The sequence below is a fragment of the Lepidothrix coronata genome, unplaced genomic scaffold (genome assembly GCF_001604755.1).
Source record: "Lepidothrix coronata isolate B3197 unplaced genomic scaffold, Lepidothrix_coronata-1.0 Scaffold1, whole genome shotgun sequence".
Lineage (NCBI taxonomy): Eukaryota > Metazoa > Chordata > Aves > Passeriformes > Pipridae > Lepidothrix > Lepidothrix coronata.
In genome coordinates, this window is record NW_016690181.1 from 3792339 (window position 1) to 3819919 (window position 27581).

At 46.3% G+C, this 27581-nt stretch overlaps 1 protein-coding gene across 4 annotated transcripts; it reads right to left on the minus strand.

Annotated features, from left to right (window-relative positions):
* Positions 1-2186: 2186 nt before the first annotated feature.
* ARHGAP1 (Rho GTPase activating protein 1) lies at positions 2187-27581 on the minus strand. Of its 4 annotated transcripts, XM_017808190.1 has the most exons (15): positions 27534-27581; positions 23904-24016; positions 22936-23119; positions 22051-22143; positions 16945-16974; positions 11644-11731; positions 11298-11429; positions 10714-10800; positions 10001-10099; positions 9188-9295; positions 7920-7996; positions 7457-7534; positions 6784-6912; positions 6512-6615; positions 2187-5947 (listed from the first exon to the last, which is right to left on the minus strand). In XM_017808190.1, the coding sequence occupies exons 3-15, from the start codon at positions 23072-23074 to the stop codon at positions 5768-5770; spliced, it is 1344 nt and encodes a 447-aa protein (XP_017663679.1). In that variant the 5' UTR covers positions 23075-23119; positions 23904-24016; positions 27534-27581; the 3' UTR covers positions 2187-5767. The 4 variants fall into 4 exon arrangements, with proteins under 4 accessions (XP_017663679.1, XP_017663660.1, XP_017663650.1 ...); XM_017808171.1 differs by lacking the exon at positions 16945-16974 and having other exon boundaries at positions 22936-23107; XM_017808161.1 differs by lacking the exon at positions 16945-16974.

Genomic DNA, 27581 nt, shown 5'->3' on the forward strand with positions numbered 1-27581 from the left:
CAGGATGGAGCAGTTTGCTGCCTCCATCAGAGAGGGTAAAATGGACTGGTACATTACAGTTGGAGCAGTCAGTGAGATCATAGTGAGACCAACCTGCTGGAAGGATAGTGAGAGACCGACAGAACAGGTGCTGGGCTGGTTCCAAATGAAGGTGGGGGGAACAGTCACACAGTGTTTGACCCTGCTGACCTCCCCAGTGAATTAGGAAACCGAATTATCTAGATGTCCCACTCCCGCTGAAATACTAACTTGTCCCTGAAGGAAAGGGGTGGGAAAAGGGGGACAGAAAACCCCATCAGCAGAATTTGCATTGCACTTTGTTGCTACTACATGCTTAAAGAGTGGGAATGTTTTGAGCTGATAGGAGAGTTAGACTAATAAGATGTGGAAAGAATAACCATACTTAACAGCTGTATTCTAGTACTGCCTAAAGTTAACACTATATAACACATGATGCCATGTAAGGTGCCACTACCTTCCCTTTAAAGGAAAGACAAGATGGTAAAAATGTGTAAATATAACAACTGCTGATTTAAGCTGCAGTGTAAAGGGTGTCTGGTTATTATAAAAAAGACAAAGTGGATAAAATGGCAGGAATGGAAAAAAAAAAGACTGTGTATATTGGAAGCTTCTATGACAGGAAATATTCCAGCTTGGGGTACAAGGGTAACTATTAAAAGCAATCTTTTCTTACATCTTCAGGAGATAACGCAGTAAACTGGAGTATCCCACTGCAACCTTACCGATCAGTCTAGAGTACATGCTTGTATATCTGTGTGTTTTTATGAATGTCATTTCATGCACTTACGAAAGACACTGTAGAGTGAGGGGAGATAAACTGCTGGCAAACTCACAGAAACCACCTTCTGGGATCTGACTTTTACTACAGGGCCTTCAGTATCCATCCTTTTCACCACATCACTAATAAGACAAGGGACTGGAAAAACCATCAGCAAATAGGTGAAAAAGCAAACAGCCACAGAAGTAGGATTAATCACCAAAGTCAGGAACAATTAAATGCCCTCCCCTTATGAGCCTATTGTATGCTATTATAAAAAGAAAAATGTTCTCAAAATAATATCCATAAGGCCACAGGGCAGCTACTCATGAAAACATGTCCAGTTGCAGTGGTGTTTACACTGTGTTCAGTACTGCCCATGTGACTGCACTTAGCATAGGTCCTGCCAATGTCAGATCCCTGTCAGGGACAGATGCACCTGCTCTGCAGCTCCTCTGAGGCCGGAGCAGATGTTGCTGCAGCACAGTGACAGGCAGGTCACCGTGACCAAGCCCAGAAACTGGACCAACTGCTGCACTCAGGAGGTTTGTGATCTCACTGTGTAGTCAGCATATTAACCCCCACAGCCCCATTTACAGGGGCCAGTGTCAACATGCAGAACGAGAAATGGCAACACAGGGAAGCCTTTAATTGAATGGTTTATCAACAATAAAAGCTGAAAAGCAGCACATTTTTAGAAATGTAAGGGTTGACATCAGCATTAACACATCATCCTGACAAGGCCAGTAGCCAGCGCTCAGGCTACTGCCTGATGCTGATGCTTTTAGCTTCAGCACTCTCTATTCTAGTCCTAATTCTTGGCTTCTAACAAAAAAGCTTACTGATGTAAATTTACCAGCAAATTAAGAGAGTCTAGGAAAAGATAGTTAACTGTATGTGATCAAGGGGTGGAGTGCAGTGGTCCTGACCAGACTGTTGTACATTGAGGAGTTAGTAATCCACGTATATTGAGATGAGAAGGTGCAGACATGTGCTGCACATATTACCTGGCCACAGGATAAACTTAGCCAGCTAATCCTAACTGGAAAGCCTGCAGGTGGCTCCCACTTGGCACCTGGTGATACCATAACCTGTGTAACTGCTGGGTCTGCCTCTTGGAAAGGGCAATCCTGGGCAGATTGTTCATCATGACAGGGAGACGGTAACATGGAAGCGCAGCCCTGTTCAGGAAAGAGCCAACTTTACAATAATTCATTTTGTTTGAACTCTGTTTCCAGCCTGAGGCTCCTGCAAACTAGTATTTCTTCCCAGAGTTACTCACATAGTAGGCATTTCATACTCTCTTTCCTCCCTATCAGCATGGTTGTGGCTGGCAGCATAGCCAGCCTTACTTCTGTTTCTTGTAGATGTGCCACAGCTGCTGCCACTTGACAGACACACCTGGATCTGGGATTACATTTTAATTTTTATTGAAATACAAAAAGTGCAAACTGTGAAATATAAGATTGGTGCAGATTAGCAGAATATAAACAATCTGAACTGTGAAAACCCCAGGCCTGCACCTGACGAACATTAACAAAAAAGAAGGCAGGGAATATCAGCAACAAAAGCAAAGCCAAAAATTTCACACAGGAGCCCCTGTGCATAAAGAGGAAACTGGGACCAAACTGGCCCTCAGCTCTCTCTCGAGTTAGCAAACATTGCCACAAGGCATCCAGATGGCCCCCGACCCCCTGCACCACCAAGAAGCTCTGGTGCCAATACATAGCTTGGGCCAAGGAGTGATCGAAGGCCATTAAGACAGCAGGAGGCTTAGCAAAGGGGAATGTTCTAGGTGCTAAAAGCAGAAGGTTGGTGCAGAACAAATACCCCCACAGGGAGAAATGGCTAATAGCTAACCTGAAAGAGCCAGGGAAGAGACCCTAGGACAGCTTACAGCAAGGAGAAAACCAACACAGACCAGCACCTAATCAGATACTGCCTCCCACCTATACAAGGCAGAGAACCCCAGCCCAGCCAGCACCCTGCCTGTGTGAGGAAGGTGACCAGGTGGGGAGGGAATTTAAGCCCCTGGCCTTGGCAGGTGCAGGCTCTGGTGACCACCCACCCAGCAAAGGCTGTAGGCAGGCCCAGGCCAGTTCCTTGCTCAAGTCACAGGAGGGATATTTCAATACAAGGCATTCAGGAGAACAGATTGCAGAAGCAAAAGCAACTCTGGTTACTGTGCCTGCTCCAGAGCCCTCAGCAACTCCAGCACAAGGAGCAGCAGAGGAAAGGGGATATTTACACTGTGTCCCTTCCAGGATTTGCAAGCACTTTCCCACCATGAGCAGTAGCAGTTCCTGAACACTCTCCAAATCTGCTCCCACCAGGCACTGAACTGGAGCAGGCTTTTATCCCTGCCTGCAGGGGATACACCAGTCTCTGTTTTGCTAAAAAAGGAAATGTTATTTCAAGAATTCACTAAAAAAAAAAAATCCAAAAAAACCACCCCAAAATAAACCACCAAACTCCAGCCAGAACTCAGACACTAGCAGCAATCCCTGCTCTCCCTCTAGGCAGGAGCTACTCCAGGACTGCTCCCCTGGCTACTAGGCAGGGAACAGTCCTTGCTACTCTGCAGGGCTGGAACGTGCCACCTTCCCCAGGGAGCGCATAGGGCCAAGGCCTTATGCCCCAGCACACAGGCACTTTGATTCCAAGTTGCTGAGCTTGGGCTTGTTTGTTGCAGGGGAAGTTAGTTGGGTTTGCCTTTCCCATAGGGAGATGGAGGTGAGGCCAGCATCAGCTGCCGATACAGTCAGAGCACCAAATCTCCCTCTCCCCATACCAAAGCCTACACAGAGCAGGGTGCCTGCAGGGAAAGAGGGGCTGAACTGGGCTCCCTCAGCCTCTGCAGCCTTGCCCCTTAAACACTGGGGCAAGTACACCTCTTTCCACACTGTCCCCCTCAAGAGATTACTCCTCCACAACACGTCAGCTGTGCTAATTTACTGTAGGAGAGACCACAGGTGGATTAGGAGCAGATTATCTCTACCTCCAAAACATTTATTTGGTTACTGCTGTGAATTGTTCAGGATGAAACAATTCATATCCTGGCCAAACAAGGAAGGCTCCTACTCTTGGAAGAGAGACTTGGAAGTCCCTTGTAGCATCCTTAGGGAAAAATCTCCCAGTATCTATAATAAATCAGATCCAGTCCTATCCTAGAACATCTCTTACTCTAGTCTTAGTAATGCTCAGTTTCTTCCTCACTGTTCCCACCCACATGTTGGTGTGCCTCCTCCAAGACAGCTGGCTGGACCTGTGCTGCCTTGCAGAGCTGCCTATGTTTGCACCCATTCCCATTCCAGAGCTTAGCAAAAAGAGCAATCTTCTTAATTCCTGTGACAAATGTCACTTATTTTGATTACAACAGGGGCACCAACCTTTGGTCAGTATTTATAAGCAGGCTAAAATATTATGAAATAGCAAATTCTATTTAGCATCCAGTAGCTTTTTAAAAACCAGTTCTGCTTGGTCCAAAAGATTTGTCCCTGAGGCCAGATGCAGCAGGGAGGGCTGGCCCAGGCATGCAGGGCACAAGATATAAAGATACATCACACCAGTGAAGTAAGGCTAGAAGCTCCCTCCTAAAACCCTGAGAGACCCAGGCTAAGGAGAGGGATCTCTTTTAGCTCAGATAACAGCAATGCTGCAACCCAAAACCAACAGCGATGCCATAACAGTATTGCAGCTGCTCTGGGATGGTGCCAGGACCACTCCACTCTGAGCCTGCCTTGTGGGCTACCCGATCTCTCCAGCTGTGCTAAGGGCATACAGGATGCATCTGACCAGGCTTTTATGGTAGGAAGGAAAGTATGAATTGAGGAGACAGGGCAAAGGCCCTTGGCATGGAATAGCTGTTCCCTCACAGCTTTGGCACGTGAGCGCTCAGCACCTGGGCAGAAGTTTGTAATCCAGGCCTGGTGCACTCCAGGGTGAAGGTAGGCCCCAGTCCCCAGACCTTCCCTCAAGGCCATGCTCTCTGTTACATTGTGCTGGGGAAAGTTCTGCTCAAAAATACATCTCAAGGTGGTCCATGCCAGTCAGCACAGATACACAAGCCAGAGGGAGAAGAGGCCTTGTGCTGCTGCTGGGACAGGCCACCAGGGCACTTGCTCCCTGCCATTCAGACTCACCAGCTGTCAAAGGGCCCTAGCCAGCACCTCCACACAGCCAGGCCGGAATTGCTGCTGGAAGGACAAACATGCCTGAGCTGGGTAGCTATGGGAGGCATTATTATCCACTACACCAGCAAACACTGAATAGTATCTGGAGCGGATGGGGACTCCAGAGAGGTTGGGCTTTGGGCTAAATTCACCTTCATTGTTTTGGAGTCTGACAGGTAATAAAGCCCATTGCTGTGAACCTGTTCTTCACTTGCCTGCCAAAAGCTGGGGGTACAGAGTGGTGTTTGCAAGTGCAGGACATGCTGCTACCTGAAGCACAAGGACTGCTGGCTCCCTTCCCTGCTTTAGGTGCCTCTGGTGAAAGGCAAGGATGCACATTTAGTGCTGAGAGATGGCACTCGCAGTAAGAATGTCTCTGTCACAAAACCCAGCAAGCCTGCCCTAGCCCAGGCAGCCCAGCTGAGGCAGGGGAGGTGAGCTGGGGCTATGGGGAGCTTAAACAAAAAAGACCTTTGCTGAGGAAGGGACCAGGAGGGCAAAAAACTGCATGTAGGGGAAGGAAGAAAGGAAGGTAGGTCATCTGATAGGGCAGCAGACTGGTGATGAGCCCTGGAGGAGCTGCACAGGTGGGTTACGACTCCACACTCAGCAGCTGGGAGACCAGCTCCCCTGCTCATCGGAGCTGTAGGTCTCCTGCACACTTACTTGCACACTTTCACCACCATCTCCACAGCCCTCACTCTGCTCATCACCCAGAGAATCAATGGTCCCTTTGTACTGGAGACAGCTTGGTCACAGCTCCAAGATAAAGAAGGGGGAAGGTGGGCACAGTGTGCTGGTGTGGGCTGGCCTGGATTCAGGCCTCTGCATCCTCAAACAGCTCCTTCTGGTGGTCCAGCAGGAATTTGGTAAAGGTATTGATGGGGTTGATGGCTTTTAGAGTGATGGCTACATCTTTGGCCCACAGCAGATTTGGGCCAAACACAACTGCCAGGTTGGCATTTGTCATCTTGTTTCTGTCACTGTGAGCAGAGACCTATGTGAGAAGGAAAGAGACCATTGTGAATCCTACAGAACAGCCCAGCAGCTGCCCTCTACTCTCCCCAAAGCCAGAGCTGACAGACTCCCAGGGCAAATGAGAGGAGAAAAGCTGACCAGGCCATATTATAACAGAACCAAGAGCACTGTCAGCCAATATCTCTGCAAGTCGAGATCATGATCTTCCCTCTTGCTAGAATAGCCTTGTGGTGCCTTCCTTGGCAGCAGAAAGTTCTGTAAGGCAGATCTGAGACCCCTTTTTTACTCAGGTATTTTGCAGTTCTACCTCCACCCTGGGGAGCTTTCAGCCTCCCTGGTACAGACCACACTGTACCTCTTAGGCTTAAGGCCTGCTTGCACCTCTCAGCGTCATGAGAAGCAACTGCTTAGGCTAGTTCATCATGATCATTCTTGATCTTTGTATAAGAAGAATGTAAGGTAAAGAAAGGCAATTCCCTAGCTTTTCCTCTCAGAGGAAAAGAGAGAGCAGGCTGTCAAAAAGCTGATGCAATGCACTGGCAACTGAACTAGTATGTAACTGCTCACTTTTGGAATAGCTCACCTGCACCAGGAAGGCTATCAGTAAACGGAGCACTTCGTAGTTTTCTTCTGGCAAAGTCTGGAGTGTTCTGCGAACAACATCCACACGATTCACCTCCTCCACACCTAAAAATCAAGAGAGACAGGACAAGCAGGTCCATGAGGAATCCTCAGTACTTATCCTTATAAAAGCCCTGTTTGCAATCACAGGGTATCCCAAGCATGCCCCCCCGAAGATATCTTTGCCCTTAGCCAGCACAACATTCAGGGAATAGCACACTTGTTACAACTCACTCTGGAAGCTGACAACATGGCTGTAGAGGCCAAAAGTGAGAAGGGGCTCAGGTAGCTCCCTCAAGAAAGTCTTGAGAATCACAGCGGGGAGATGGACATCTTCATACTGCTGGAAATCTACAGGCACACCTGAGAAAGTAGAGCAGAGACTCAGTGCCCAATGGAAAAAGCACAACTTCCATCAAATGATGGGACATGCTGGTCAGAGTCCAGAACTAGGGAAGGAGTATTTTAAAGAACAGAAAACCGAAGTACTGTGTCTTCTAGCAGAGTGGAAAAATGTATCCCAAAGTCATATGCAAGGCAATGCTGAATCCAGCACTACATCTTTAGGAGTCATCAAATGAAACATGACCAAATTTCTTCCTGGTCATCTTCAGTCCCTCCAGTATAACCAGACTACTAGGATGGTATAGCCACCCCAAGAAACAGGGAAACTTTCAGGAATAAAAAAAGGACAGTAAGGGAACATGAGTGGGAAAGAATATGCTTTCCACACAGCAGAAGTATCAGATGCTTCTCCCTTGCAACTCAGGTCATACCCTGAGATGAGACCTCGCCTACAGACCTATCAGAGAAAAAGTGGATCCATGATGGACTAGTTCCAACACAGTTCCAGTTGGACAGTAGTAGTTAGGGAATGAGAGGGGCTCTGATGTGTTTGGGCACTTACCCATGTTGTATTTTTGCTGGACCTCCTTGACAACCTGTGTATTTGCTGATCTCCGGAAAATTCCCTCTGTAGCAAGAGCTGTGAAGTGAGAAAGATCAGCCATGTGAAAGTCTCAAAAATGCTGGCCTTAACAATTATAAATCCATGCTTTGGGGTATTCAGGCAGATGTCAACATGTCCGTTTCTTAGAGTACGGCAATTCTTTCTGCTTCCACTACCAGACAGAGGATACAAGGAGCATTTTGCTACTCTTATACAAGTGGGAGTATGGACTCCTGGAAGAAAGAGGTCTCCTAAGCCCTGCACAATCTCTCTTGAAGGCTAACTCACCTAGTTCAGGCTTTACACTTTATTCTAGACTGCTGTTTTTCTTTATCCTACCACATTCTTGATGGGAGCTTGGGTGGAGGAGAGGTCACTGACATGGAACTGAGAGGGGCTGCAGCTTTCCCCAAACACTTACCATGCTCCTGCAAATGAGCAATAGTGTCTCTGACCACCAGAGGAACAGGAGACTGATCAGGGCTCTTCTCCCTGAGACTGTGGCAAGAGACAAAAGGTTACATATGACTGGTCCTCCGCACCCTGCATGCAGCCCCCAAGTCTTGAAGTTGCCCACACAAGCTGTACCACATAGGATCTTGCTATCCCAGTCCTTGGTTCAGCCATTATTCAGCCTTCTATCCTCTTCACCCATCATGCTACATCATTCAATGGAGGAAGTATGAGCTCATTACTAGACCACAGGAACATTTTTCTATCTCCTGTAAAAATTATAGCCTCTAGGTGCCAGGGCAAAGGGTTTCCCAGAAGGTAAGGCTGCTAGTTATGAATCAGGTGAAAAGGGTTAAGCTTCTTTTTTCTTTCCCCATAGGAGCAAGGGCAGAAAGCAGGTGACATGACAGAAATAACTTTAGCCACCCTACTCCTGTGACAGGAGATTTATCAACATGATGGCTGTCAGGGAAAACCTAGTGATGCCAAGGTGTTCACTGCCACCCTTACATTCGATTGTCCAGGCCACTCAATAGCATGGAGCTGTTCCCCTTTCTGAGGCTACTAACAAGCTCAGGCACACAGCACCACGGGAAATACCATTTGGAAATGTATTGAAGCTGGGGAATGTGTTCCCAGATTGCCTTGGAGGTTCTGTCTGGCTACACAGTACTGGCTCCTCCTCATTCCTCAGGGAGGCAAAATCACACTCAAAGTTAAAAATACCTTCAACACTTACTCAGTATCACTAGCCCTTGCCAGTGTCTGTGTTTGCCTGTGTCACCGTGCAGGAATTGGGAGTGGGATTCAGTACAAGGGTGAATAGAAGTGCTTTTAAAATAGATATGGAAAAAAATTAAGAAACAGATCTGCAGTACTGCTCAATCAAAACAGCACAGTCCTAAACACACCTCCATCAGCCTCCTACAGACTTGCTATGCTTAAAAGGAAGTTTCTAGTGCCATAAAGCTGTCCCCATGGCCCTTATTTTGCTCTTCCCTTAGTGACCCTTAGCTGCAGAAACAATCTAACCTGAGGATCAAGCGAGTGGAATTGAACTGAGTCAGTCAGGATCTGGACATGAGCATGGAGTTCCTCAGGAAAATGATTAAAGTTTTGTAGGAAGTCTGAACTGCAAAAAATTTCACAGCCATTTTTGTTGCTGTTCTGTTATAAATACAGTGACCTCTCATCAAGCAAGGCAGGGCAAAAGCAACACAGTCCACAGATACTCACTGCTGGAGCGAGACTCCAAACTGCTGGTTTGGCAGCGGTGGGCGTGGGGGTGTTGGCTTCTGGGGCACTTGTAAAGGTTTCTGCAGGGATCTCAGGTATTCATCATATCTGTAGCAAAACACAGACTAGTAAAAAGCCACTCCAGCTCCCAGAAAGTGCATGAACCCAGTACTGCACACCCACTGGTAAATGCTCCAGCCTAATATGGTTGATTCTACCTATGCAAAAACAGGACAGGCACCTCTGGAGCATAAGAACAAACATCTGGTTGCCAGAAAAAAAAGCAGGGAGAAAGGAGCAGCTATCCTAAATCAGGAGTTGGAGGAGCTGAGGATGACAGCGTGGGCAGGAGGCAAGGATAGCACTGGATGTGATGAGACAAATGTGAATGTGTGTATGGGACAGGGAATCAATCCGGTAGGACTGAGATTATGGCAACTTTGGGAAGCCCCAAAGACAAGCTGAACTGTGCAGAGTGAGCTAAGCAGGTGTCAAGACACAGCAGATGCACACCATGAGCTCCAGGTCAGTGTTAGTCAGCATCTTGCAGAAAGTCCCCAAGGGGTGAGTGGGAGAGGCAGGATTGGTGCTCCACTGGAGGAGGATTTTTAACCCAAAGACAGAACTGGGCACTGGAGCCAAGGACACACAGGAAGGAGTATGGAGAGAAACAACAGTCTTCAAAGCAATTTGTCAACACTCTCTCCAAAATCACTGCCTGAGTGGAACAATCTCTTCCTCCTCTTGCCACTCCTCCAGAAAAGTTCCCTCTCACAGAGCCCGAAGCAAGTGGGAGACAGGCAGTATTCTCACTTCAGCACTTGGCTTGGGATTCCCAACTGTTCCAGCTTCACATACTCCTCCAGCTCGCTAAGGTAATTCACATAAAAAATCTTTCGTCCAAATTTAAAGCTGAAAAACAAGAGAAAGGTAGGTATGTGAGGAATCAGGAAATCCAGTAACAGAACTGATTTCTTACAGGAAAGGAGAGCAGGGGTCTGCAAGGGATATCAATGGGGCAAAGGGGCACATATGGCCAAGCAGCAGAGATATCACCCACACAGCTCTCCAACTCCACCTATTTTACCAGGAGATGCTAAGACTTTCCAAGTCACATTAGAGGCCCTAGCAGTAGCAGACTTCTTAAAACTCTGGATTTCTTCTTCCAGAAGACTAGCCTTGAGAAAGTTTTGGTGTCAATTATTTTACAGAGTTACAAAGTCAGCAACACAATTAATTAAATGTAATTTGGACTGATGTTCTCACTTCCTTTTCCATTACTAGCAGCACTTCTGCTTGGCTGGATAGAAAAGGAGCAGCACAGAGCTGCAAACTCTGTAGAGGTTCCTGAAGTGGTACTTCTGGTGTCTGAATATTTCTGACCTCAGAAACAGGAGGAGATAGCATAAGGTGAGAGACTCCAGGGTAGGCTTGGCAGCCTGGGCTCATCTTGTGCCCAACAGAGAATGCTCCACTGTTCCCCCATAGAGCGAGGATATGGGTGAGCCTCCTATAGTGCTTCCTACCTGATCAGAGGCTTAAAGAGAATCAGCAGGGTCTTGATGAACATGGTTGGGTGTACAATATACAAGGCTTTGATGTTCTTCTTGTACCTGCCAAGAGAAGTCCAGTAACGATGAGCTGCACTTTAAGCAGAGGAAACAACCTTTCCACAAGATTAAGGCACCCTGGCTGCTCCGTTCCTTTTGCACTGAGCCTCACCACTCCCCAGCACCCATGGCCTCTGCTCTCCCATGCTTTGTAGCTGTGTCAGGCCACTCAGCAGCCTAAGGGCATGCTCTGCTGTATTCCAAGATTCACCGAAAAGCATGAGCAGCCTCACCAGGAAGCAACAATTACACCATGGAGCTGACGCACTTGCACCAGGTCCTGGTTTTGCTGCTTGCCTGTTGGCCTAAAGGATGTAACTACAGAAGGAGCTTTTTATCCCATGATTCAGCCTGCATTGAACAACAATCCACCTCTATAAGCAGGGGATTAAGTGATAGTAAATTGTGATCACCAAGCTACACAGGGAGCCTAGGGAAGATCATCTATGTTAGGCTACAGAACAGCATGTTATATCCTTGCTTGCTGCAGCCTTACTCACTTGCGATCAAATTCCCTGTAGGCATCCCGCAGCCAGCTCAGGGATGGCTTGTTCTCACTGGTCAGGCCATGGTGCAGGTACACCAGTGTGTAATCACTCTCCACATACTGGTCCAGTGTGAATTTCAGGTACCTGAGAAGAGACAACTGCTGAACTCGCTTCGTGCTCTGCTACAGAAAGGTTTTTCCTTTGGGACTCATTGCATCCCCAGCAATGGAGGTAAGCACATGGGAGGACATATCCAGCTAAAGAAGCTACTGCTGACAGAGCTGGCCCCAAGAATCCAGCACCTAAGAATTAGGTCAGGTTTAAGAAGTTAACAGCAGCCTACTAAGACACTACTCACCCCAGCAGTTTCACGTGATCTAGCTGATGACTTGGGGGCATCCGGCAGGCACTGAACAAAACTACTTTTCTTCCATATTTGTCATCACCTGCAGATGAAATGCCAGAGATTACACAGAGTTTAAGGACTGCATTGTGGTCTTGGCAGCAAGGGGTGAAGAAAGAATGAGAAACCACCATAACAAGGCAGAAGGCTGGTTTGCCACAGCTGCCAGCAAAGCTAAACCTGATTTTCAGCAGTTACATGGGACTAGTATGGAAGCAGAAACCAGAACACCAAGGGCCAGGCAAGTCAACAGTGAGAATGGAGAACAGAATCCCTGCTCCAGCCCTGAAAGGAGAAAAACACTGGAAGCCAGGATGCCTCGGGGCACATAGAGATGGAGGCAAGTACAAAGCAGAGTGCTCAGAGCATTAAACCTGCAAAACTGTCCCTGGGCACTGTTCCTGATGCATATATCCAGGGAGGCACAGGGAAAACTGCCCCTCACAGGCACAATAACCACTCCTTCCATCCTGCACATAGTCCCAGATTAACTGCTTAGAGTCTGGTGCATCTGTTTCTTGCTTCACCTGAAGCTTAGTCCTGCACGCAAAATACAAGCCATTTCATACTCTGGAAACCAAGAAATTCCTAGAGAAAGAGCAGTCCCAGTCACATCCTAGAGATGAGGAACAAGCATCATCATAAGCCTCTTCTACAGATGGACCGAATAGGGCTGCTGGATTCTCCAAGGGGATTGTAAAGTAAACTCTTCACTGCTTCCTAGATTTTTCCATCCACAGAGATATTTTCCCAGCCTGAGCCAGAAGGAGCTGCAAAGTGCGGCACAACAAAGCATTCTTTGTAAAGGCAAGCAGAAAACAGCCCCCATTACACTGGAGCCAAATTAAGCACTCTCATCTCAGGGAGGACACTCCCAGCCACCACTTGAGGCTTCAGACAACAAGCTAAGTTTTCCCCAAAGCAAGTCTTAAACCTCAGTGGACTTCTGGCAGCAGAGATCTCGGTCCCATGAACAAAACCCAAGCAGATGCGCATGGCCAAGCTTAGCAAACATGCTCAGGGAATTAGAAATTTAGATAAGTAAGAACATACAGAGTTTGAGGGAAAGTCTGATTCTCTCCCAGACACAACACCCAATCCATTTCTACAAGGATGACTTGCTTTTTAGCAGCAGTGGAGATGAACTGGTTCCTTTAGAGTGAAGGGTTAAAGACTAAAGTCATCTCATCTTTTTAGCTACTCACCCTGCTCTGAAAGCTGTGTTTTCTTGTCAAACAGAGAGTGGAACAGTGTAAGAGACTACTGAGGTTATACTCAACAACACACTCCTTCCTCCCCTATGGCACAACTATCTCATACAGACCACAGCACAGAAAAGCAGCAAAGATCGATATTTATGCAGGCCAGACCTTCAGTACCTCATTCCTCTCAAAATAAATCCTTTTCCCCATGTGCATTTACAACATTCAGAGCATGCAGCCATTTTCTTACCTTTGCATAGGCTCTGGCCCTCAACTACTGCTTGGCTACACTTGCCATTGAGCAACTGAGATCTCGGAACAGCAAACCTTATTTCTGGGAACACTGCCTGTTAGTAACAGGTGAGCACTTGGTGCTGCAAATTGCAGCCAGAGAACTCACACATACCAGCCATGACATTAAGATGCCGCTAACCCTCTTTTACCCCCATCTTGGCCAGAAGAACAGATTCTCTTGTTACTTGTTCACTTTTATTTTTTCCTCACAAGTCCCATATTCAAGTCATTCACCAGACAACACAAGAGACAGAATTTACTGATGCACACAAGCCAGAAATTCTACAAAAGCTAAGGACACTGAGGCAGCACTAGGTACAGACCAGGAAAAGGGTGGCATAGGCCATCACATTGACATACACATGCGGAGATAAGGGGCAATTAGGGAGGACGAATGACCCAGAATGCAGGACTAGGAGAGAGTGATGCAAGGCTCATCTGGAACAACCAGATACAGTCACAGCCAGGCCACAAGACCAACATCACATTGCATATCCCATGGTAGCCCACTCTCTGCCTAGCCCAGAGTTTCTTGGTAGGTTGCTATGAGCTTTAGGGCCGGGTCTAATGTACTTAAGCTGTCTATAAAACTAAGTGCAGGATACAAAGTCCTGGGCAAGGAATACGGCACATTGTGACTCTTCCCATTGGTCTTGAGCAACTCGTATGTCTCTGTCTGGAGGACAAAGGGTGCTCTGCCTGCACAGAGCACCAAGAAGACAGTAGCATTTGAGAATCTGTTGAGTTTTATAGTGATGAAAGAGAATGGTCAGAAAGACAAAAGATCTTTACAGAACACAGCTCTATGCTAAATTCAGAACAGGTGCTATCTTCAGTTAATTGAGAGGCTGCATTTCAAGCCAGAGTGGATGGTCTGAGGGCCAGAAGCAGACTGCAAGCTTTATCAAGGCAGGCCTTTGTAGCATTCAGTACAGCACCATGTTCATGCCACGTTGTGTGTGGCCACACACTCATCTCAGGCTCCTGGGCACTGATTTCCAGACCTGACAAGTCACAAGTCAGGAACCACGTAGCTTAAACAACTTTCTCCGGAATTGCATAAAAGCTTATGGCAGGGCCTACGCAAAGTCAAGAATTTTGTTCCTTATATAGCCTTGGTGAAAAGGTCTGAGATTGCTGGTAAAGAATAAACAGACAATCCATGATTCTGCCAAAGGGGAGATGGCATGTTTCCCCTGGACAATTTCCAGGATTGAGTACATCAAAAGATAATCTATAGTCCCCTGGATGACTGAAAAAGGAGTGGCCTGTTTTGCCTTCCAAATCAGAATGAATTTATGCATGAGACCTACAAAGGAACCAGCATGCCCACTACCAAATTCTGGGTTTTGCTCCAGTTTCATCACACTGAGCTCAGCCTGTCAACAGAGAAACTTTCAAAACAACCAACTGCCAATCTTGTTTTCACTTGACATATATCTGACCAGTCTGGTTCTTCCAGACATGACAAAATTCAAAATTCAGCATCAAAGCTGAACAATCAGTTGTTCCAGTTTACAAACAAGAACCTAAAGCCCATTCCATGCATTCTTGGCTGTTGAAGGAAACTGCCTGCAGGTGGCCTCTCTGCCTCCTACAGAACAGATTCTTATCAGGTTTGATCTTTCCCAGATGCTCCATCCCTTGTACTATTTCTTTCCTGTTTGCAATATTAATCTTAGGTATCTAGGTTTTCACCCCTTGTTTGCAATTGCAAATAGCTCGAGTTTCCATTAAACACAACTACAGACCATGAAATAATCACTCAGCTTCTCAGGCTCCTATCTCTCCCAGATGAGGAATGCTTAATAGTTAACAATAAAACAACAAAGAAGCAACTATATCCATTAGTATTCACAGAGCACCCCAACTTTGCAATATTTTCAATCCACACTGGAATTAAACTACCTTTCTGTAGGACGCAATGCAGATTATTTTTCTTTTAACAACAAAGAGCAAGACAGTAGCCAATATGAAAAGCCTCTCCAGACAAGACAGCTGCTCATCTAAAAAGATGTTAACTTGTAGCACTGACGGACATGCTAATTCTCCTGAACATTGTTATAGTGTTTTGAAGGCTCCAAATCAGTTTTCCTCTTGCCCAAAGAGCAGCGTTTCCAAGGCACTTCTGAGACAAGGGGCAAGGAAAATCATTGCTATGTTTCCAAGCCATCAGTGCAGGGCCAAACTCCTAAAAGGGCCAAAGTTTAAATACTGAGGCTACTGTTTTATGTTGACACCTGCAGCAATAAAACCTGTCACAGCAGAAATTCAAATCAAGATAGCCGTACTGTCCTGAGACAGGACTCTACTAAATGAATCTGCACAGCAAACGCAGAAAATACATTCCTGGCTTGCAATCCTGTTATGTATTTCTAGGTAAATAGAAATATATCTGTTATATATCCTGAAGTATATCCGTTAGCCTTTATGCCATGACTGCAGGCAGCTTAACTGCTGTACAGAGATCCTGCTCACTCCAGCCTTCATCAGGTAACCTCAGTTGAGTGCCCACCTCGATGAAAGATTCAAATAGCCTGGTACTTTGATGCTGAGAGGATGCAGATGGATAAAACTTGCCACCAAAAGCTTGTGTTACTGGTAAAACAGCAAAGTTAACAGAGTTCAGAGTCAAGGAGAGGGCATCACTACAGAATACTGGGACTTCGCTACACAAGTTTCACAAAGCTTAGGATGTTTATCAGAGCCACTGTCAGTAAAAAAATGTATCTAATGTAATTTCAGGTTCCTGCCAAGCTTATGGCACAGCTGGGAAATGTTTAAGTATAGAAGACTTTAGTTGCCTATTGAATTCCAGAGTGCATTTAGCCCTGCAGGAAAAGAAGGTAAGGAGCTCAAAGTAGAATTATTTTAATACATGACATCTTCCACATAGATAGTCCCAATATCCAAATTCACTGCCAGAATCAGAAAGCCTTACCAAGTGAATATAGCTTTAACTGACAAAAAAGTATATCAGAGGGTCAAACTAAAGAATGCAAAATGGGAGGATGTTTGAGAACATACAAAATGTGGGAGAAGAGTCCACATAATGAGGAAGTGAGAATCAGCATCTCCATGGACTGTGTGAAGGTCTTAGCAGAAAGAATTTCACACCAAAAGAAGGTTTATCTACATTGAGAAGCATGAAAGCACCGGCAGCCAAATTCTTAAGGCTTAGGACTGAAGTCCGGAGAGTATTAACAAATGCTCAGCAAGCACAGGGCAGTCTAGCACAGCTTCGGGTGAACAAATTACCAAAACACAACATCTCTGCAGCCAAATGGAGAAGAAATAGATAACAGTTGCTTTCAGATAGAGAATCCAGTTTAAGTGCCAGCTGCTTAGCACATGAGTGCAGCAGCACATCATGTGAAGGAATAGGAAGCAATCCTATGAACTTCCAAAGCACACATGATAACAAGGTAAACTGGAGTTCAAACTGAACTGGTCCAAGCAGGCCACCACCATGACAGGAGAGGAACAGGATTTACACTAAGACCCATGAGCCCCAAAGTGCCCAAAGTAAAAGCACACACGCCAAATTTGGCTCAGATGATTCTGCTGTGCCCGAGGCAGAGGTGCAGCCCTCAGACGACAATTTTGTGCAGCCTTTGGACTCCTGAGAAGTTGCCAGTGCAGCCTAAGGCTGAGCAAAGTTTGGGCTCCCCTGAGACAGTCCAGCTACAGGCCATGGTCATGCTAAAGGAATACCATGATCTACAGAACCAAATGTTAATGCCACAAAAAATCTACCTACCTGGTTGGGCCCCATCAAGTGCACCCTGGTCTGGAGGAACAGAAAAAAAGTTACAGCAAGCCAAGCTTCGCACCCTTTCCCAGAAAGTAATCTTGAGTGTAAAGTCTCAGAGTCTGGCCAGATTGCCACTGGGATGCATTTACCTCCTGTCTTGCAGCAGACAACCTCCTTCCATTTCATCTTTCCCCAGTGCTCCTCTCCAAAGCAACCTAATCTAACAGTTAGAGGCAATAACAGCAATCTCTGATTCCCAAATTTCTTTCTTGAATTTGCACCTAATTCTTACAATCACAGTCAAATTTCTGGCCCTTACTGTTACACTTCCCCTGCCACCAAAATGGCAACTGCTCTACTGCCACTTTTAAAAGGGTTAATTGCAATTAATTCTGAATGTCAAGTCCTCTGAACAACTTCAGAAGAGTACAGAGAACAGCATCATACCATATGAATACCACATCCCACAGACTGTTTTGCAAGAAGCTAAATTTCACTAATAACCTGAAGATGGGACAATTTATATCTTAACACACCCACAGCTTTAAAAAAAAAAAAGTTTAGTAGATTCTGAATAAAAAAATAAACTGCCAATTAGAAAAAAAAAAAAAGGAATAAAAGGTTTCTCTGGGCAGGGAGAAGTCTACAAAGGCATTTATTGTCACACCCAGCCCCTTTCCATCTCTCACAGCTATATACTCAACTGACTCACATGGGCCTATCAAGACAAGAGCCTGATCAGAGCAGGGCTCTAGGAAGAAATTCTCCATTCCCTCAGTCTCCCTTAGAAACTTAACATTCCTTAGATACTCTCCCTTCCCTTGATCTTGTACATTAAAATGTGTTACACAAGCTGGGCTTGCTTTGGATGGGCTCAATTCTACAGAGGGAACTCATAATTTTGTATCATACAAATATTCTTAAACCAACCAAACAAACAAAAGGTCAAAGCCAGAAATTACATCCAAAAGCAGCAGAAATGCAGGCAGCCTGTATTAATGGAGCCAATAATCATGTACCATACTGGAAGGGAAAAGGACCCTTGTTATCCTTTACTACTGGGCCTTTGCTGAGTCCATTAGCCACCAAAGACACATTGCAACACACCTTCAATACAAGTTCTGTCTGCCACTTCTACCTTTGCCTACCTAGAGAAACAACAGCTACTGTTGCTCCAAGATTGATGTCAATCACCAACAGCAAATCATCAGCACTAGTTACAGCTTTGGTACCTGCAGCCAACAGCCAGCCAAAATGGTTTTTTTGGGTAGGTTTGGTACCAGATTCACCATTGAAAATATATTCACTGCTGAAATTGCAGTTTCAATCTAGTAACATGCAAGAAGGTACACTCCTAGCTCTCCATCTTGTTTTCCCACTTCAATCACAGGTCCTACACACACTAGCAGCACACCTTATCTGCGAGGGCAGCCCTGCAGACTGACAATTAATGGTGTGACGCACCAGACTTCCCACAAAACGTAGCAGAAATATGCTCTGAGCTTCAGCAAAGCTTTGAAATCACTGGGCAGGGATTACTTACACAGCTGGAGTAAACAGTGAAGGCCTCTTTCCTGAACACTGATACACCAACTTGCAGCCTCCCACGGCAGTGAGAAATTCATATGCCATTCACATCCCCCAGTTTACTCATCCCAAAAGAAAGCAAGCCAGTTATTGTGTAAAGTAGGAATGCTGATGAACCTCATACCTTTGTATATTGACCACAAAGAAGAGACTAGTATTTCAGACTGGGCAGTAGAATGAGGAAAGAATACATTGCCAGAGCTGTTATGAGCCCTGCTCTTCCCATACAACTTGTGTTTCCTCCAAATGCTGTGATGTGAGCAAGGAAAAAAATCACACTTTTCAGAAGTGATTCGTGCAGTGAAATCAAACCTCCTCTGTTCCAGCCATGTGTAAAGATGAATTTCACTGCTGCAATGCTCACAAAAAGAGGCACTCAGACTTAAGAAGAGCAAAACCACACAGAAACCCCCTCCAGAGCCTGCGTAAAACACTCCAGAAACACACCTTAAAGCAGGTCTGAAAGGATCAGCAGAGCACCACCTTTTTACTTTGGAAAAGCGTTGAATCCCAGAAGCAAAAGAAGGTTTCCTAAAACTAAAATATTCTGATTCCCAACAATACTCCAGTTCTGAGAACTCCCTCAACTGTGGCCTGGATGCCTTTTGCTGTCACCTTCCTGTAACACACCACTGCACGGGACAGCAACAACATGCCTGCTCTTTCCCCATGGACAGCCTCCTCCAGCAAGATCCCAGTCCCCAGAAGAGACAGGGACATAGCACACAAAGGAGAGTCTCCATGAAACTGCTGCACTATTTTTAAGTGAAAAACAAAACCAAAAACTTATTTCCCAACATATTCTGCCAAATGTTTTTCTGTACTTTTTCCCCTCTTTAGGCCAGAGAGCCTAAAGGATATTCAAATCCAGCCTGCCTTGAACTCAATCAGAAATTAAGGTCAGCTAGAAAATGAGTGTGCTAACTTTTTGTCACTAAAACTACATTTTCAATAAGTTATTAACACCATGCACCCATCCCACAAGAAACAATTACTTTTCTGACCACACAGGATAACCCTGGGATCACGGAATTCAGCCCGAGGATGAGAACCAGCCTTTTGCTTTTGTCTCAAAATAGCAGCATCATCCCAGAATATATTTCAGGGCAGGCAGGAACAGAGTTAGCCATGTTTTCTGCTCTGAAGTGCAGAACAGGGAAGGACATGGGACAGAAAGCTAATAAATCAGTAGAACGGATAAAATTCCCCTTGATCTGCTGCCATTTGGTAATATTTACAAAAGAATTAGGATGGAGCTATTTTGTTTCAGGCTCAGCATGGCCAGTGTTCATTGTACCTGAAGGTGCTGAGCACCACAACTTCTCAGCAGAGCCAGATCCAAACAGCTTCATATTAATTGTCCAGAGAGATTTTTATTCTCCAGGCTCTTTCTAATAGGATTTTTCCAGATTTTCCCAGATTGTTTGCCTCCAACAACAGCACAGAGAAAACTACCCTGTCTGATTCTCTTAGCAGTTAAAATTATTTATTATTGACAAAAAAAACTGAACAGCTCCACCCCAGAGCCCAGATTACAACTCTGGCCCTTTGATCAAGTTCATAAATCCTTCTTCCAGGAGATGAAAGACCATCAAGTCTCAAAACTATGTGACAGCAAATCCTCCCTTCTGGAGCTGCGTTCCTTGCTCTCCCAACGCCAAGAAAGGAATCACACCACACTCAGTGTGTGGGACCATCACATGCTTTCAGATCCATCAGCTACTGGTGAAAACTGGCCAGCAACTGCCAAGAACCAAAGCTTGTCAGAGCTGCTTCTGCACTATGCAGAGACACTGGGACAGAGACCTCACTAGAAATACAAATTTAAACCACGACAGGGAAGAGATCCCTTTCAGAATGCAGGCACAGCTCCCAGTCAGCCACCATACCACCCTGAAATCTTTTCAGGAAGCTAGATAATTCTTCGTTTCCTATCCTAGATGGTGTCAAATGGCTACTTTCCAACAGCCACTCAGACACACTTCCACTCTCCATTCAGAGAGCTTCTGAAAAAAAAAAAAATCATCTTACCTTGGAACAGAAATCCCACAGAAAGAGTGGGGCTTATGTCAGGAGGCAGCACACAAAGCATATCCTTGGCTTGGGCTGACATTCCAGTCTTATCAATGTCTCTGATCTAAATTCTCTGCTAAGCATTTTGTCTGAAGCAAACATCAGTATCATTCAACTCACTCATTCCCAGAGTCCTGAAACACCAGTTACCTCTGCCATTTGCATTCCAAGTACTCTATCACTGAAATGGTGGGTTCCACCATTTTCCCAGTTTCAGCAGCAGGGACACCAGGGTGCAGAGCCCTATAAAGATCAGACTGCAGATCCCAGTCCTGAAACTCCAGCCCCACGAAAAAGTAGGTTAGTAGCACATTCGCAAATGAAAGCACTTGTGGCAAATCTAAGACATAATGGCCCAAATGTTAAACATCTGGCCTATCAACCTTAGCAGGAGACAAAAGACAACAATATTTAGAGTTTGCCATTAAAATTTTGTTCCACAAAAGATGAAACATGAGAGATTATGAGAAAGAAAATTCATTCTAGAAAACTGCCCAGAAAAGAACAATGTCAGGACAACTCTCTTACCAAAGTGCCTGAGACTCTTCCCTTTGTGGTCAAACCTGCTGCAGAACAACCCTGAATCAGGAGGACTCCAGATTGTGCCTCTGCTTCACTGCAAACTCCTATGTGGGGCAGGGACTGAGGTACAGAGAAATGCCAATAGGAAGGGTAGGAGGTGGCAGTGGGAGAGGTAGGAGGTGGCTATAGATAATCACGGAGAAAGTATGAATCAAGTCACAATAGGTTGAAAAGGTGGTCTGTTTTTAAACAAGGAACACAAGATAAACTGGGCTTACCTTTCTCTCAGGCTTACCACAGCAACCTAACAAATACTCCAAAACTCTTTCTTATGGAGGTCCCAGCAGTAAATCACCAGGGGTTAGCATAAATAGAATAATATGGACAAGACAACAACAGAGAAAATCCAAATGCTTGTGACCCTGAATGATCAGGTCTTTCGTTGCAATGAAACAAGGGCCTATTCCCCCTATTTCAGATTTCTGTACGTGCTGTTTCTGGACAGGATGGCAAGCTCTGACTGTTCAGATGTAAGAGCTGCCACCTACTGTGGATTACTGAGTCAGTTGAGGATCTCACAGCTGTATTGCTTAACTAGGTAATTTCTGTGGCACTATCATGCAAAAAACACATTTGTGCTCAGGATATAGTCAAGGGCCACATCTAAAACAATTCAGCAAAAGAAACTGACTCCCGTTAATAATATAATCAAGACAGCAAAAGCCAAAAAGGAATGCAAGTTTAAATGAGGTCAAAGAAAACTACAAATATCACAAACATTCAAGAAGTTTGGTGCTCCCTCCCTTTACAGTGCCACCTTCATTGCCACGTGGGCCAGGCAAACATCAGATACCCACAGAGCCCATTAGAAAGGCCCTCCCTCAGCCTAGCTGCAAAGACATCTAAAGGAGAAAACAGAAAGACCCCTACCTGCTACTTCCACAATGTGGTGCCTGGCAATATCATAGTAGGGATCATCCCATTGCAGGTGAGTGACGGGCTCAGGGGAGCCTTTGGAGTCCTCTGCACAAAATACAAGGAACAAGCAATTAAAAGAAGGATCTGGAGCACCTCGGTGAGGGGTACAAAAGGGATAAGAGGTATGAGAAAAAATGGCAGTTATGCATGGGAGGGACTAACGTATGCACCTGTACATCTTGAAAACCCACTTTTGAAATTCTGAGGGGACAAGAGCAGCAATGACTTCAGAAGAGTCCTGTCAGTTCTATGAGGTCCATATGTATCCCTCACACTCTCTCAAACGACTGTTCAGATATGTTGCAAATGTTCAGAAAGACAAAACCCAAGGACAGTAAGGACATCATCACAGCTTTTTAGAGAAGAAGGATCATAACACAGTCCCTCAGTGGATGGCCATCCTGTATGCCCTTGAGCTAATTTCCCTGACGTCTTTGGGCAGCAGTTCATAGCACAGGATTTCAGAGCAACAACTTAGATCTCCAGCCCCATCTCCTATATGGAAGTTCGAGACCCTTCCAGTCTGGAAGGCCAAACTATCCTGCAAGACATGGTAACAGAGGACACTCAAGGATTTACAGCTCATTTGTACTGTCAGCACCAAAATGTAGTCAGGCACAGAAATGAGAAGAGTATATTTACATCAGCTGGCTCTGCACTTTTCAGTGCTGTTCAGTACCAAGGCTGATTCACTTGGGTGTGGTGCAAGTTTAATGTGTCTATAAAGCTTTTAAATGGAGCTGGGGCTCTCTGTATATGTAGATATGACCACAATGCTGCAGGACAAATAATTGCTTTTTGGCCGAAACCCAGATCCCAAACAAACAGGATACTTACCTGATTTGGGAAAAGCAGGGGCTTCATCTGCTGGCCAGTTCTTACAATCTATGGAGGCCAGTTTGAGCTGGCTGAGGGACTGGTTGGTATCATCCAAGTTCAGGTCATCCTGAAGCTCCGAGAGTGGATCTGTAGCCATGGTCCCCAAATACCACAGTTTATTTTGCAGCGCCTAGAACAAGGACTGCAAAGATTGTTAGGTGAGAGCCAGAGATCACAAATTTACCTCCCTACAGAGGCTCTTCCTCTTCTCACTTATTTTCCCCAAATACTTCCTTATCTTTACATCCAGGAACTCCTCCTCCTCCTCCAAGCCAGAAGCACTGACATCTGTCAGATTCTTTCACGACAATTGCTATCAAAAGGCCATCAGAAGCTGTACCAACCCTCTACGGAGTCTCCGCTTGACCACAGCCCTGTAAAGAGTAGTTTCTCTCCTGTAACAGAAGCAGCACCAAGACGCTGAGGAAGGCGACAGGCTACACCAGCCCCTGCCTGACACACTCACTGTACCAGCTCTGAGCTTCCCTCCCTCCAAAGGGCTGGCACAAAGCCCAGCTGTTTCCACAGTTGGCCCAGTGCTGGAACCCTTCCCAGGAATCACTCCCCCTCCTTCTACCCATAAGGGAGAGACAGAGCTCTCAACAACACTGAAGTGGGTGCTTCTGTGTGCTGGGATCTGAAGACAGAAGTGAACAGCTTCTTAAAACAGGATTTCATAGGCTGAGTTAGGAAGATATGAAGAACAATACACACACAACCCTCATCTCCTTTCAGCATCACCCAGTAAATCCTTGATAGCATGATAGCAAGCAGCAAGGAATCATCTCTTTCATTTAAAGCCATATTGCCAGAATGAGTATTTTTCACGAAGCATGCCATAATACTGAGGAGACCAAAGAATTAAGAGGGTCCAAGAAACAGAAAGCTCAGTGCATTTGCTGTTTGCAAATATTTCTCACTCTCACCTGGTGCAGAAGATGCGTCAAAGCCGGAACTGAACTAGTACAGCATACAGCACCACCTGCAATTCTTAGGGGCAACCCTGGGGAAACAGCTGTTATCCTCTGAAGTCAGTATCCTGGAAGTAAGGAAACATTGGAAAGGACAATTATGAAGATCTGGATTGCTCATGGACAGTAATTCAGTGGTCAACAGGCACCAAGCCAAGAGGAATTGTAGAAAAACCAAATGACATCTCACACCTGCAAGAGTCTCTGTAACACTGTTTCACAGACAGGCTTATTTTGCATTACAAGGAGACCAAAGGGTTAAAAAATTATCTGAGGAGGCACAATGCCTTTGTGTGAAAAGTATATCCAGAGTAAAGCTATTTTCTTTAGCAGAACTGAGAGGGGGCAATGATGTTTTGCATCCTCCATTCCTAGAGCTTGAATGTGTCTCTTTATCCAAAGAAAACAATGCAACAGTTACCCAGACGTGAGCACAAATGCCAAAACCTGTAAGACACTGAGCACTTGAAAGTGTATCACATCCATGCTCAGGTCTATACTTGTGACCAAGCTTGGGGATGCGTTCTGTGAGCACAGGAAAAATTGGATATTCAGTGTTTGCCATTTTCCTCTGGATCACTCCAAGCTCATTGCTGTCCTCCCCTATCTGCTACTCATCCATTTGCAACCAGTTTTCACCTCTTTGGGGCTCCAAAGGGTTGGGAGCTATTGCTAATCAAATGCAATGTTTCCCAAATTATGAAAGAGTGTGACATATATTGGCTGTGGATCACCAAGACACCACATCAGACACACAGGGCCTGACCACTGTAGCAAGCGCAAAGACCCAAGCAAAATTATTCCCTGACCTGTAGTGAGGGCTGCAAGAGCTGCCTGACCTTCTCTGATCTCGATGGGACAAGGAGCAAGAAATCAGGTTCCCTTGCACTGTGAGCTCATGCTGGAACCACGCAGCAGTGGAGCCAAGGGACAAGGACTCCCCACCCCTGGCAGCTGATCTGATTTCTATGGTAACAGCAGGCATTGACTCCTATGACTCAGTGAGCTTAAAGCATTTCTCAGGACAACTCAGCAGCCCCAAAAGCTCAGCACCCCATGCTGAGGAAGCATCCATGCCCCATCAGGGCAGCCTCTCGGCATTCCCAGCTCCCAGGGATTTCCCGGCCCTGGTGGAGACAGAAGACCCAAGTTCAATTGCTGCCATTCATTGAGCTGCCTTCCCTGTGAGATTCTTGGGGATGCCCAGTAGCAACCCCATCCACAAAGCAAGGTCCTGAAACGCTTAGGGACCAAATCCAAATCCTCCCACAGAGCAGTGACGATACTGCCACAGGGACAGCAAGATGCCAAGTGTCCTCACTTTTCCCTACATGGATCACCACTTAGCTTCACAGTCAACTTGCAGCACCTGATCAGAGGCAGAAGAGTTGATTATTAAACTGGGGGATTTCCCCTGCAGCATAAAATTAATCTTAGTGTGGCACCGTGTGGAAGAAGGAAGTCATTAGTAGGCTACACACTGGAAAAAGAGCCCTGGATAGTGCTGTTGCCTAAACCTTTCTTAACCATCAGCATTTCACCACGTTTAACTCAATTTAAGAACTGCACTTGTTTTACATAAATGTCATGACCAGATGCAAGTGGTACAGCCTGTATAGCAAATCGTAAGGTAAGAAAAATTACATACCCAGCTTTAAAAAGTAAAAAGTCTAGTCAAACATTTAAAAACTAAAGAATCACACTTGATGTCAGAAGCGTTTATTGACTGCCAGGCTATAAAGAGCCAACTTTTTCCTTTTTTCCAAGCATTTAAGTATATTTTCTGCACCTATACTGCACATGAACACTTGCTGTCTAATAAAAATTAACTTTCTTGATAACAGAGATGTGCTGGAGAACAGCATATTCTGCTGAAGGAGAGAAAACTCAGCCCTTTAAAATACAATTTTCACACAAATTCTGATCTGGAGATTCCTTATACGAGATCCCACCAGAATTTACCCAGGGAAGACAGTTCACTTATATCTAGAACGTCTTGGTGACTGCTGTTCAAGCAAACTATTTTTTTCTGCAATTTCAGTATCACCACTTTTCCACCACTTATTTTTAACCTGCACGTGCTTGGTAGTTATCTTTTCCTGTTTTCTTCCAGACATACTATCAATTCAGAAGGAATTCTACACTTCAAAATATGTCCATGCATACATTACCACACCCTGGATCTGCACTTACAATAAAGAATTCCAAAACCCAAGTGACCTCTTCTGTGCCAGATGAACAAGCAATGGTCAGATACAAAGCAATCCCAGTTCTGGAATTAGTTTTCGGACTCTGCTGCCATCCACACCTCCTCCCAGTTTCGGTTCATTTGCACAAATGTCTGTTTTTATGTACACACCAATCAAGTTCCCTGTACTTTGCTATAGTGTTAAAATCAAGCACATTGCAAGAAAGGGGAGCAGTTACTCAGCAATAGACCTTTGGAGTACTCGAGTGAATGAGCTCCAGAACCAAGACTCTACCAAAAAGTCCAGTCCAAGCCCCCCTTCACATCAGGACTGATGATACCACTGAGAGCATCACTGAAAGCATCACTACCCTGATACTACTCTGAAAGAACCTAAGGGTCAGGAGCCAGACCAGCTTTGTCTGGCTCACTGTGACCAGATAACTCAGGACAGACATACTATTGCTCAGGGAACCTCTTTAGTCCTGCTTTATTGTAACAGCTTTTCAACTGAGCAACCTTCCTTCTTCAGTCATCCCAATCAGTTTGCTGAAGGCCACCTCTGTTCCGCTGGAAACACATCCCAGCTAGCAGTCGACCTCCCGTTAGTAGTTCTCTGCAGGGTCTGAGAGCAAAAGCGCTGAGCTCTTTAAGTGTTCCCTCTGGTGCTGCAGCACAAAGTACAGAGGCTGCTCTCAAGTGTCCTGCAGGACCCACCCGTCACACAGGGTGAGCAAGTGAGGCAGCGGGGCACACACAGCCCCGCGGGCCCTGCACCTCTCTTCATCATCATCATCACCGCATCCACCACACATCTGTTCTCTCCCATTCCCTTCGACTGAGCTCCTTGGAGAGCCCTGACCCAACCCCAAGACTCACCTACACGACTCACAGATGTGCTGTTTACACTGTTAAAACAAAGCCCCAAGCTCCCCTAGCACACGCCAGCTGCCTGGGGGTGGGACGTGTACCGCGGGGAGGGCAGCCACCCCAGCCCCGCCGGGACGGGACCAGGCAACAGCACGGCCCGGTGCCCCGCTCCGGCTGCGCCTGCACCGCCAGCACCGAGCAGAGACCAGCGCCCCGCGGGGTCCCGGCCCCATCTCTCCCCGCCCGGGTGCCCGCGGCGCTTCACCAGCCGCGCTCTCCCCGCCGGGCGGTCACGGCGGGCGAACCGCACGGCATCGCCCTCGCACAGGGCGCGCCCGGCAGCGCCCGGGCTCGGGGCTCGGGGCCCGGGCCCGGGCCGCTCAGCCTCAGCCCCGCCGCCGGGCCGCTCCCCCGCCCCGGCAGCACCGGGACAGGCCGCCGGGCCCCGGTGCTGCACGAAGGGCCCGGCCGCGCTGCCCGGGCACAGCTCCCGCCCGCCCCGCCGGTGCCGGTGCCGGTGCCGGTACCTGCTGCCGCCGCGGCCACCTCCTGGCACCGCCGCCCGCCGGAAGCGC